We start from the raw sequence: 12,855 nt of genomic DNA on the forward strand, positions 1-12,855 counted from the left end.
GCGCAGTGGCGTGCACCTGGAGTCCCAGCTACTCGGGAGGTTGAGGGAGGAGAATGGCGTGAACCCGGGAGGCGGAGCTTGCAGTGAGCCGAGATTGCGCCACTGCACTCCAGCCTGGGCGACAGAGACAGACTCCGTCTCAAAAAAAAAAAAAAAAAAAGAAAGAAAGAAAGAAGAAAATAGTTTGGCCATGAAAAGAATAAATCCTATTAAACAATATGAAATATTCATACAGGATTTACATATAAACAGACAAATTTCTAGCCATATAGTCTATAATTTGAAATACCTCTATGAACTCCAAGATTTGTTCAGCAGAGTGATGTCCTTCATACTCATGAATGTTGGACTGGTTGAATACTACTGTTGTTGGATAAGCCTGAATGTTATACTGATAGGAAGGAGAATACAAATTAAAGATTTTATAGATTTCACCTGTTACAAATTTATAACAAGTTTGCCTTTAAGTAACAAGAACAAGATTTTAAAAACCCATTTCTAAATTTCTGGTGACAAAAATTTTAGTCTCACCAAATTTAGCAAAGGACTCATAGCGATGAATACTGATAAATACTGATGAATACCTTATCCTTATTTATAGCTGCTCCATTAGCCATGAAAACCATAGGGATTGAAACATTGAGAAATCGGCAGGGGTAATTACACGAATGGTCCCTTTTTACTCTCCTGAACCAAGGTAAGAAGAGGCTATAAAGAATAGGCTATATCTCTAGCTTAAGTCTTTTTTTTAAACCATAATAAATACTTTTTCTAGAAATAGATGATGATCAGGAAATAAAACAGCAAGAATAAAGACACAAATAATTAGGGGGTACACAATTATATTTTAGGTTAAAGAAATATGAATCATGCCCTATGAATGTAATCTCTTTTTATTCTTTCTTCAAGATAGCCTTTATAGTAGGAAATGCTTAATTTCCTTCTCAGAATAAAAATGGGCACCAGCCCAGGAAGCATCTCTCTAAAGCTTTTATTTTTATTTTTTAAAAAGTTATAGAGATCCTTGTCTGTGGATTTGCTGTAGCTGAACTTTGCACTCTTAAAAGTTTTAAGTACTCATTAGCAAATTGGAATCTTTGACCAGGATTCAAAAATAATTTTTGAAAAAACAATGAAAACATTTATATTAGTCTTGAAAAATGTGTGCAAATTCAAATAATTCACTGACTGACAAAGCAATTACAGCTAAAATTTAACTATGTGTTGAGCATTATTTTAGCATTTAACATGTAGTTTCTCATTTATTCTTCACAACAATTATACTTAGTTGCTAAAATTATAAAACCCATTGCATAAATTAGGAAACTAAGTTACTGAGAGGCTAAGTAACTTGGTCAAGGTCAACCAATTGGTGAGTGGCAACTAATTGGTGAGTAGTGAATCTTGGCCTCTATTCCAGGTAAATCGGATATCATAGTTTTAAACCCTTACACTGAACTCACATATGTTGAATGAGCTAAGATGAAAAGTAGAAAAACTAAAGAAATTGGCTGGGCGCAGTGGCTCACGCCTGTAATCCAGCACTTTGGGAGGCCGAGGTGGGAGGATCACAAGGTCAGGAGATCAAGACCATCCTGGCTAACACTGTAAAACCCCGTCTCTACTAAAAATACAAAAAATTAGCCAGGCGTGGTGGCGGGTGCCTGTAATACCAGCTACTCGGGAGGCTGAGGGAGGAGAATGGCATGAACCTGGGGGGTGGAGCTTGCAGTGAGCCGAGATGGTGCCACTGCACTCCAGCCTGGGCAACAGAGTGAGACTCCATCTCAAAAAAAACCTAAAGAAATTAAAATTAAGATAATTATTGTTTATCACATCAATTTTTTTTTTTTTTGTATCTTTGGTTGGCATTTCTTTCAAAGTTACAGAGAAAATATTCAAAACCAAAGGGCTTATTTATTTCCTTTTATAAAAATGTATTTTAATGAAATTTCTACAGGCATGTGCCACTGCTGCTAGCTTAAACTTCTATGATGTTCCAAAAATGTATGGCTTTCTTTTGTTTTCCTTCCTCTTCCCATTTCTTTTTTCCCTTTATCTTTTCTCCATCTATGTTTTTTAAAAACATTTTGTTTTTTATGAGTTATTTAAAACATTCACAAAAGTAGACAGCAACAAACTCTCATGTATTCATATAGCTACAATAATCACTGACTCGTGGCTACTTTTATTTCACTTATACTTCCTTTCTAGTCTACCCCCAAGATTATTTTAAAGCAAATTTCAGATGATCTATAATTTCATCCACAAATATTTCAGTATATTTAAAATATAAGGACTCCCCTCCATACAACCACAGTATCATTTTGTTGTCAAAAACTAACAATAATTACCTGAAATCATCAGATATCTTGTCAGTGTTCACATTTCCCCAATTATCTCTTTCTTTGCACTTGGTTTGTTTAAACTGCATCCAAACAAAGTCTAAATGTTATATTTGACTGATAGTCTTTTAAGTCTTTTTAATCTCTCCTCCACTATATACAATGTATTTGGCCAATAAACTGGGTGTTTGTCCTGTAAAGTTCTCCCCTACTGGGAAGTGCAGATTTCATATCCATGGTGTCACTTAATACATTCCCTTGTCATTCAATTTCCTAAAGACTAATAGATCTGGAGATAGATCTACTATAGGATTGATTTTTTTTTTTTTTTTTTTTTTTTGCCAAGAGTATTTTATAGGTGATATTACGTACTTTCATTCTACGGTATATAATTTTTAGTTCTTCTTGCAACTGAGGAGTGAATATTTACCTGAGAAAATATTTTCATTTAAACAAAGATTTCAAAAGGCTTGTTCATTGTTTTAACTTCTTTCCAGCAAATATATTTAGAAGTATGAGGAAAGCCAAAGGAAAAAAATTATAAAAAAAAAAAAAAAGTCAAGAATATTAAAGAAATATAACGATCTTAAATAATTGGAAAATCATATAAGCATTTTATCAAGTTAATGAAAACAGTTGCCCGAGTTTGATAAATAAGACCTTATTTACATTCAATCCACTGATTAGCTATTCATGGTTTAATCCAATCATATTCGATACCATTTTCTAAAAAAATTATTTGTTTAAATAATTTGTTACTAGTCTAAATAGAAGATGTATTATTTCTAAGTTATTTTAGTGTTTTAATAAACAGCCAAAATGTCTCCATTTTATAAAATTAATTAGAATAATTTTTGATACTTCGCCTTACCATGTTACAGAGTCCCTCATGAACTGTACAATCTAGTGTACCAAACTTAAGCTGACCATAAAGAAGATTTGATGCTCTTCGTAACTCTGGTAGTAAAGCTCGACATGGTGGACACCACTAGGAAAGAAAATATTCATAAGCACCGAGCCAAATGACACAAAAAAACCCCCCATCATTTCTGCAACAAGTAATATGCTAAGTAAAACAAACCGTATTTAGTGGCAAACCTTCCCTGGAGGAGTAATTACATTAGCACTCATTTAAAAGCAATATGCATTAGTGGCCATAATGGAATGACACAGTTCTTGTACTAATGATTCAAAGTTATCTAGAAAATGTCTTTTTGCCGTAAAAGGAGAAAATCTGACAATGTTAGAATTTGACAGATAAAAATAACTTACAGGGGCAAAGAAATCAACAAGCCATGGTTCTTTGTCATTGGCAGGAAAATTTTGAGGTCCAAGCGTGGTAACATGAGAATTCACACTTTCTTTGGCAAAGGCAAGTATATCATATAGAATCTTCTTTCCTTTCAAAGTGAATGAGAGAAATTAAAATCCAAATTCTGCTTTTTGTATGCAGAGACATTTCAAAGTTTTAATACTCAAAATACTAAAGAAGATAAATTATGAACAAATTGATTTTGGTGAGGTTTTAGTGTTCTGTATACTATACAGGGCTTAGCTCTGATAGGAGCACCCTTTTCTTGCACACTCTTCTGTTTCCTGGACTAGTTAAAAATGTCAAAATTGACCAGGTGAGGTGGCTCACGCCTGTAATCCCAGCGCTTTGGGAGGCCGAGGTGGACGGATCACGAGGTCAAGAGATCAAGACCATCCTGGCCAACATGGTGAAACCCCGCCTCTACTAAAAATACAAAAAATTAGCTGGGCATGGTGGCACGCACCTGTAATCCCAGCTACTCGGGAGGCTGAGGCAGGAGAATTGCTTGAACCTGGAAGGTGGAGGTTGCAGTGAGCAGTGATCTCACCACTGCACTCCAGCCTGGTGACAGAGTGAGACTCCGTCTCAAAAAGTCAAAATCTCTTTGAAATGTTCCCTCATCTTCAGAGGTAGAATAATGACTTTTTATAGGGTTCTTTAAATTATTTATGCTTACTTCGGTGATTACTATGGCCTAACTCCTAAATCGTTTTCTACAACCTAGACTTCTCTTAAGAATTCAAAACCCATATTACCAATTGCCCAGTGAAAAACTGTACTTGGATATCACGTACACACGTCAAACACAATACGGTCCTGCAAAATGATATTTCAGGCAATGGTAGACCACATATACGATGGGGTCCCATAACATTATAATGAAGATGAAAAATTCCTATGTCTCAGTGATGGTGCTGCTGTTGTAACTCTGTAGTACAACACATTACCCCTTTTCTATGTTTAGATACATTTAGATACACAAACTCTTACTGCTGTGTTACAGTTGCTTATGGTATTCAGTACATTGTAACACATTGTACAGATGTAGCCTAGGAGCAACAGGCTATACTGTATAGCCTAGATGTGTAGTGGACTACACCATCTAGTTTTGTTTTTAAGTACACTCTCTGATGTTTGCACAACAATGAAATCACCTAATGACACATTTCTCAGAAGATGTCTCTGTCATTGACACATGGCAATATATTCAAATTGAGGCTGTGTTATTTTCCTCCAAACCTGCTCCTTTTCTCACCATCCTTATCTTGGCAATAACATAATTATCCACTAGGTGCCTAAATATAATTCCCCAGAGTGAGCCTTGACTTCTTTCTCTGCCCTGTATCATAATAATTCTATCCATTCCATCTCTTACCATTTCCAACCCATTGCTACTGCCTGAACTCAGTCTGGCCTTCTGCAATAACCTAAGTAGTGTTTCTTCACCCAGCCTTCCTTAACTAATCCATTTTCTACATTGCTACCACAGTCCACTTACATTGAACGATACAATCACTCAACTGCAATTTCGTCAAGTCAGAAACATAGGTATTATTCTTAACTCTGTCTCTCTCTTGACCTCCCACACATCTCAACAGTCACCAAGTAGTACTGATTTTGCATTCTTGGTCTTTTACAAATCTACTTCTCTTCATCTCTGTTACTATCAGAGAAGCTAGCTACCATATTGAGAGCAGCCCTACAAAGGCCCACATGAGGAGGAACTGAAGCCTCTGCCAACAGCCAGTGAGGAACTTAGGCCTCCTGACATAAGAGGCCTCCTGACAATCACAGGTGTAAGCTTGGAACCAGACCCTGTAGCCAGTCTAGCCTTCGGATGACCATAGCCCTTGCATATTTTGAATGCAACCTCATGAGAAAATCCGTGTCTGGAACTACCCAGCTAAACTTTTCTCAGATTCCTGACCACCAAAAACTGTGAATTAATACATGTTTGTTTTAAACCACCGAGTTTTGGGGTAATTTACTACTAAGCAATAGACAATAAATACTCTCCACTGCAAACATTTTTAAAAATTTGTCCATAAAAAAATAAAAAATAAAAATTTGTCCATTTACTTGTCTGTTTTCCCTAATAGTCCACAATGCTCTTTGTATTAGAGATTACTAAGTATAGTTCACATTTTTTCCTATTCCTCAGTACTGTACCTGGTACATGCAGATGCTCAATAACTATTTTAATCCAAAGAACAATGTAAGTTCTATTACAAAGTTAGTAAGAGCACATAAAAGGAAGTGCTTGGAGATTCATAATATATTTCCCAGGGAAGAAGCTGCTTTAAGTTTTGAAAGGCAATTTGGAGTTTGCTAAATATTCTGTGGAACAGGAAGGAGTGATTACAATGCAGGAGGAAAAATCGTGTGAAGGCATGGAGGAGTAAAAGAACATGGCATTCACAAAGATCCAAAGGTAGCTGGAGCTAAGACTATCTGGAGGGGCAGCAGTGGGAATTAAGACTGGAAAAACTGGCAGAGTCAGACTTTGAACATACCCTATCCACTTAACATTTCCTGAGTTCTTACTATGTGCCAGGCACCATTCTAGGTGCTGGAGATAGAGCAGTGAGCAAAACAGACAAGATTATTGCTTCTATGCTAAGGAATCTGAAGCTTATGCTATAAGAAATAAGGAAAGTCAAGGCAGAAAAGTGACACAAGAATGGATAATAACTGCTAACAAAACAAGGAATCGATTTTAAGGAAGAAGGCCTAGGAGATAAGCAATCCTCCCAGAGGATAATATTATAATAGATGAAGGAGATGATGGGCCTGAAACAAAGCAGTAAGCGCAGAGAAGAGGGGGGGTCTGAGAACTACTTCAGAGATAAAAAAGAGTATCATTCCATTATTAAAACTTAGTCATTTCTAGCACTTTTAGTGCATCGTATAGTTTAATGGCTATAAGCCTAGGTTTTGGAGTCAGACAAATTTGGATTCAAAATCTACCATGGCTAGTTTCTAGCTGTCTGTCATAGGGCAGGTTACTTAACCTTTCTGAGTCTCCATTTTCTCCTTCACTGGGCTGTTGTAAAGATAAAAACGAATCAGGTATGCAAGGCTTTTGGCAGAATGTCTGACTTGTAGACAGCAGTGAATAAACAGTAGTTACTGTGAGGGTTATCTTACCCCAAGCCTTTGCTTACAAAGTTCCTCCAGCCTAGAGGTCTCACTTCTTTCTCCCCTATAGTTGCTTGGGGAAATTGAGCACTTCATGCTCAATTCAAACACCACTTCTTGACCTCTACTATGCAGAAGTCTATTTGATCTTGTTGTAGTTAATATACAATGACCATTAAAGTATTTTTTATGTTTTTTTATGGATCTCCCTCCTCCATTCCCTACTACACTATTTTAAACTTCTTGAAGGAGTTCATGTCTTACAAATTTATATCCTCAACACTGAAAGCAGTGCTAGGTGCTAATGGGCATTTCATCGGTATCTGTTATTCACTTAACTGTATGGTAGTTGGTAGTCTGTGTGTTTCTTTTGCTATATTTGACCTCTTTCAGGACAAGGACTCTGCTGTAGTCCAAACTCTTGGAATTGAGACTGCACTCACATGAATGCAGAGCTAAAGTCCCAAATAAGCTGAAATAAAATTATAAATGCAAGAAAGATAACAAGGCAGTTAATGGAGAAGTCTGGAAGTCTAGTGGGAGAAAAATCAAGAGTGTCTGGAAATTGCCTATAATGGCTGAGATGATACACATGGCAAGCTGGAATATAAACTGCAGGTGTTGCTTACTTTTGCGAACAAGCAGGACTTAAATTTCTCACTAGCTTGACTTATCACCAGAAACCCTGATCAAAATACTGAATAGAGAAAAGGCATTTATGTTAAAAAGAAGGGTAAAGAGAATAAAATGACTACATATAATTCAAAATATCTGTCCTCATATTTACTGAGAAAAGTTATTTACAATAAGCATGTCCATACAAAATAAGTTTAAAAAGCACAATTAGAAAACTTCTATTTGAAAATGAAGCTAAGTTTTTTATCATTTTTTCCATTCTTACCATGATGAATTTCGTATTCTGTGGTTCCTTGTCCTTTAAATACTGCTAGAGACGGCTGAAAAACATACAGATTACTACAGATGTCTGGTGCAGTGGAACAGTCAAACCTGCCAACCTAAAGGAGAAAAAAAAGGTCAAATTTGATAAAAATACTGTCTTACCCATTTGATTTGTAAATATTCATGATAATCCAAAAATGGCATTGCCCTAACGACACAGTTTTTAAACAGAAGCTAATAGGCTATGAAAATATGACACAGAAATAATTCATTTACATTTAATACTAAGACTCAATTTAGTCAAAAAATGCTTCCTAGAGTGTTAAAAAAAACCTGAGGAATTCCCAAGAAAATATGAAGTTATTTCAGAAACCTACTTTTTGAAGATGTAGAGAATGTTTATATAATCTTGAGATAGAGAAGAGATCACTTTCAGAAGCAGAAATAATGAAGAAAAAAGTGATGTTTTCAAACAGCGTGAAAAAGAAAAGCATAAGCACAACAGCCAAATGATAAACCGGGAACAAATCTGTGGCATTTAAGACAGAAGATTCATTAAGAAACAAGATGGGCCAGGTGCATTGGCTCATGACTATAATCCCAGCACTTGGGGAGGCTGAGGTAGCTGAATCGCCTGAGGTCAGGAGTTTGAGATCAGCCTGACCAATATGGTGAAACCACATCTCTACTAAAAATACAAAAATTAGCCAGGCGTGGTGGCACACACCTGTAGTCCCAGCTACTTGGGAGGCTGAGGCAGGAGAACTGCTTGAATCTGGGGGGCGGAGGTTGCAGTGAGCAGAGATCACACCACTGCACTCCAGCCTGGCTGACAGAGTGACACTACATTGTATTGAAAAAAAAAGAAATACAGAAAGAAAAAGCTGGACAAACATCCCATCAGAAAAAAGAAAATGGGCCACAGATATAAAGAGAAAATTAACTAGAGAACAATTATGATTTGTTAATAATCATGAAAAAGTATTTTCCCCCAACCAGTTGAAAGCAATTAAATGAAAGTAAATATTGTTAACATATCACTTGTGGCCTATGGAATTGTGAAGATTATAAAGAACGATAGAACCATGGTAGGCACAGCATGGAGAAATGGCCACTCACGTGCTGTCAGTGAGATTATAAACTGATAAAACTTTCTGGAGGACTCTAGTAATGAGAATAAAAGCCATTTGAGAAAACATAACCTTGAGTTGAAAATTTCCCATATGGCTAGGTGTAGTGGCTCATGCCTGTAATCCCAGCACTTTGGGAGGCTGAGGTGGGCGGATCACCTGAGGTCAGGAGTTCGAGGCCAGCTTGGCCAACATGGAGAAACCCAGTCTCTATTAAAAGTACAAAAATTAGCCGGACTTGGTGGCATGTGCCTGTAGTCCCAGCTACTCAGGAGGGAATCACTGGAACCCGGAATCACTTGAACCCGTGAGGCTGAGGTTGCAGTGAGTCAAGAGCACGCCACTGCACTCCAGCCTAGGTGACAGAATGACTCTGTCTCAAAAGAAAAAGAAAAGAAAAGAAAATTTCCCATACTAAAGACAAGTTCTGCATCATTTGATATAAAAAATAAAGGAAACAACATAAAATCAGTAAGAGAGGATTTCCAATTATGGCATAACCATATAGTAAGCCACTATGTAGCCTTTAGGGAATAAGGAGGATATACATGTGCACATGGATATAGAGATTTTACATCCATATAAATATATATGCATTTTTACAGGTCTGTGAAAAAGTTTATGATATTGTTGTATGACAAAAGTTTAAAAAAAGCATATAGGGAATCCATTTTGATTAAAACACAGACATATAAATTTACATGTGTACGTCTATTACAATGGCCGTTACAATATGTATGCATGTGCACACACACACATATGCGTACATATGCATATGGGCACTCACAAAATGTTTAAATGGTTATGTAGAGTAAATACACAGCAGGGTTATGAACAATGTTAAGAGTATGGGTGATTTTTTTAGATAATTGCTTTATTTTTATACTTATTTATTGTTCTGATTTTTAAACAATGACCAAGAATTACTTATATAAAGAAATAAGAATTTAAAAAATGGAAAGATAACCTCTTACAGTATGCATTCCAGAAAAATTGTATGATACAGGTTTATCAAATGCCAAAATAAATGAAAATTAACCACTTTCAGATAACATATAAACTTTTAATGAAAAAGAGGAAAAGAAAGCACAAACCAAGACTAAAAGCACTTATAGGCTTCTTATAATTTCAAATAAGAGTTTTTATGTTATTTAAAATTTAATTATATGTATTAAATTAACAACAAAGTACACCAGCAGAAGGCTAGGCAGAATACATTTTTCTTACTTGAATATGATCATTTTTAAGTAGAGTTTTTAGTTTTTTCAACTCAGGATCATTTGAATTTTCATTTTTTCCAAAATGAAAAAATAAGAGCCACCTATGATGAGCCAAACGATCCTTAAAAGTGATAAAGAAAAGGAAATGTCAGAGATGGGAAATTCTAAGGGTTCTAATCTTCATTTCTATGACTTAAAGTTAGTTTTAACTCCCCTACCCATTATTTCAAAATACTGTCTAAAATTCGGACCCACTCATTCTCTTATTTTGTAGTTTACTTAGAATAATACTACGTAAAATAAACAAATATTACAGGAGGGTTAGTCACTAAATTATAAAATCTTAAAGTAGATGACTGCCAAAAACAAATACATGATTTTAAGAGCATATAGCTAAAAAGTTGGTTGGCAAAGTTGTCAGCTTTTTCAGGCTTAGCAGATAAGATCTGGTAGTGATACAGACTTCAAAAGATCTGTGGTTAGGAAGTATTTCGTTTTGTGCAAAAGTAACTGGTTTTTGCCACTACTTTCAAATGGCAAAAACTGCAATTACTTTTGCACCAACCTAATAGAAAAAAACTGATTCTACCATAAGCAATATTTCTCAGCATTCTATCCATAAACTGAATACTTCTTCTTAGTAATCAATATAATCCGTTCTGTAAGCAAGAACAAAAAGTTACGAATGAGATCGAAAGTTGCTCTGATTAAAATTCTGCCTTTTCTGATGTTCCTTTTGAAGCCCACCTTCAGGACTGAGTAGGTTTTCCAGAACTACAGATCCATCCTGAATTAGCAACACCAGATCTCCAATTAGAATTTAACCTACAACTGACTAATACATAATCCTTTGAAACTGCTACTTTCAATTCTCTCTAGAGATGAATAAAACAAATGCCGATTTTAAAATGTTAAGACTTGAAATGTTACAAACATTCATTGCTACTTATCATTATTAATAAAAACATTACCTCTAGTGTGTTTGCCGAAAGTAGCTCAAAATCTGGAAGATTACGTATTACTTCCAAATATATTTCTTTAGCATCCAATGAGTTAAGAAACTAGAAAAAGAAAATCACATTGTAATCTTTTTGAATAAATATTCATTATATTTGATATCTTTCGTTTTTTCAATTTCCAATGTAGTATTTTTAGGAAAACGATTATAGAAGGTAAATAGTTTTTCAAACAATTCCAAATGTCTTTTTTCAAAAAAAAGTGTATTTTGGCAATTATCAAAAATATTATATAACTAAGCTGTTTCTTAAATAGTGATATACAATAAATTCCATTATAAGGTGTTGCATTAACTGGAATTTTTAATTAACTATGATGTGTATTCTATAAAAATCCTCAGAATAATCCTGAGTGACCTCCCAATCATCAAGAAAAACCACATTATGTTTAGCTTAATTTTAATGCTAACCATGTTTTACAGAATGTCAATGTTTTACACATTCACTTAAGAATTTTTATAACACTAGAAGGAAGAATAATAGACTATCAAAGACACTTCATTCCCCAACCAATAATTAAGATTAATTAAGAGGAATTTAGAAGTGCAAAATTGGAATGGACTTATTGCTCATTATAGAGGTTTTCATCTAAAAACCAAACCATTTAGGAGTTTTTAGAGTAAAATATAATGATACAGATCTTATCTTAAACTTGTTTTCGGCCTGAGTCTCTTATTTAAAACACAAATGAGTATAAAAGGCCTTTCTAACAAATCTTTTTTATTTCTGTCAATATTTTATCCTCAGCATACTTTGTCATATAACTCTCTCTGCTGGTCTGATTCTCTCAATGAAGCAGCTGTTATTATAAAGAATGCAGCAATGGTTACATCAAGAAAATGTATATGGAAGTTGACAAAACAGTTTAATATATGTCTTTAATTACGAACCATCTATGTTTAACAGTTTAAGTATTACTTGAAAGATCTAAAATTCACTAAAAACTTGTACGAACAATCATGGAATCCACAGCTTAATCATGCTAGACATGAGAACAAACATATGGCTAAAAATAATAGGTACAACATAAGAATAAAAATTCAGGTTTTTTTCCTAAGATTCTTTTCTTAAAACTAAAAAAAATATACATACATATATATATGCTATATATATATACACACACACACACATATGTGTATATATGTATATTATAATGTATATAATATACATATATACATATATACACATATGTGTGTGTGTATATATATATATAGCATAAACATTCTTAGAGGTCTATATGAAATAGTTCCTGCTATCAAAGAGCTTAAAATGCCAAAACAAATCTTTCACGCCTCAGTTCTACATCTTATTCACTTTAGTCCTATTCACTATGAAGACTTCTACTAAAATGCCTATTACACAGCCCATATAAACTTGCAGTGATTAATCTACTAGAATCTCATTATAAACCTGTTTCTGTTAGAGAATTTGTTAGTTACACCTATAAACGATTGCTGTCTTATATAGCCTCTGAATTCCACCTTCCAGATATATTTAGCTGGCATACTGTTTTATACTTTTTAAAACCTGAATGCGGCCGGGCGCAGTGGCTCACGCTTGTAATCCCAGCACTTTGGGAGGCCGAGGTCGGTGGATCACAAGGTCAGGAGATCGAAACCATCCTGGCTAACAGGGTGAAACCCCATCTCTACTAAAAATACAAAAAATTAGCTGGGCATGGCGGCGTGCACCTGTAGTCCCAGCTACTCGGGAGGCTGAGGCAGGAGAATGGTGTGAACCCAGGAGGTGGAGCCTGCAGTGAGCAGAGACCGCGCCACTGCACTCCAGCCT

At 35.2% G+C, this 12,855-nt stretch overlaps 1 protein-coding gene across 2 annotated transcripts in view; it reads right to left on the bottom strand.

The window, feature by feature from the left end:
* Positions 1-12,855, bottom strand: part of DNAJC10 (DnaJ heat shock protein family (Hsp40) member C10) — a 56,681-nt gene that overhangs the window by 23,071 nt on the left and 20,755 nt on the right. For both annotated transcript variants that reach the window (XM_058440453.1, XM_032755217.2), the window contains 6 exons: positions 11,020-11,109; positions 10,056-10,169; positions 7,700-7,814; positions 3,618-3,745; positions 3,217-3,333; positions 290-391 (listed from right to left, as the gene is read on the bottom strand). In XM_058440453.1, the coding sequence (XP_058296436.1) occupies positions 290-391; positions 3,217-3,333; positions 3,618-3,745; positions 7,700-7,814; positions 10,056-10,169; positions 11,020-11,109 (666 nt within the window). The remainder of the gene's footprint in view (positions 1-289; positions 392-3,216; positions 3,334-3,617; positions 3,746-7,699; positions 7,815-10,055; positions 10,170-11,019; positions 11,110-12,855) is intronic.

The sequence above is a fragment of the Hylobates moloch genome, unplaced genomic scaffold (assembly GCF_009828535.3).
Source record: "Hylobates moloch isolate HMO894 unplaced genomic scaffold, HMol_V3 SCAFFOLD_1, whole genome shotgun sequence".
NCBI lineage: Eukaryota > Metazoa > Chordata > Mammalia > Primates > Hylobatidae > Hylobates > Hylobates moloch.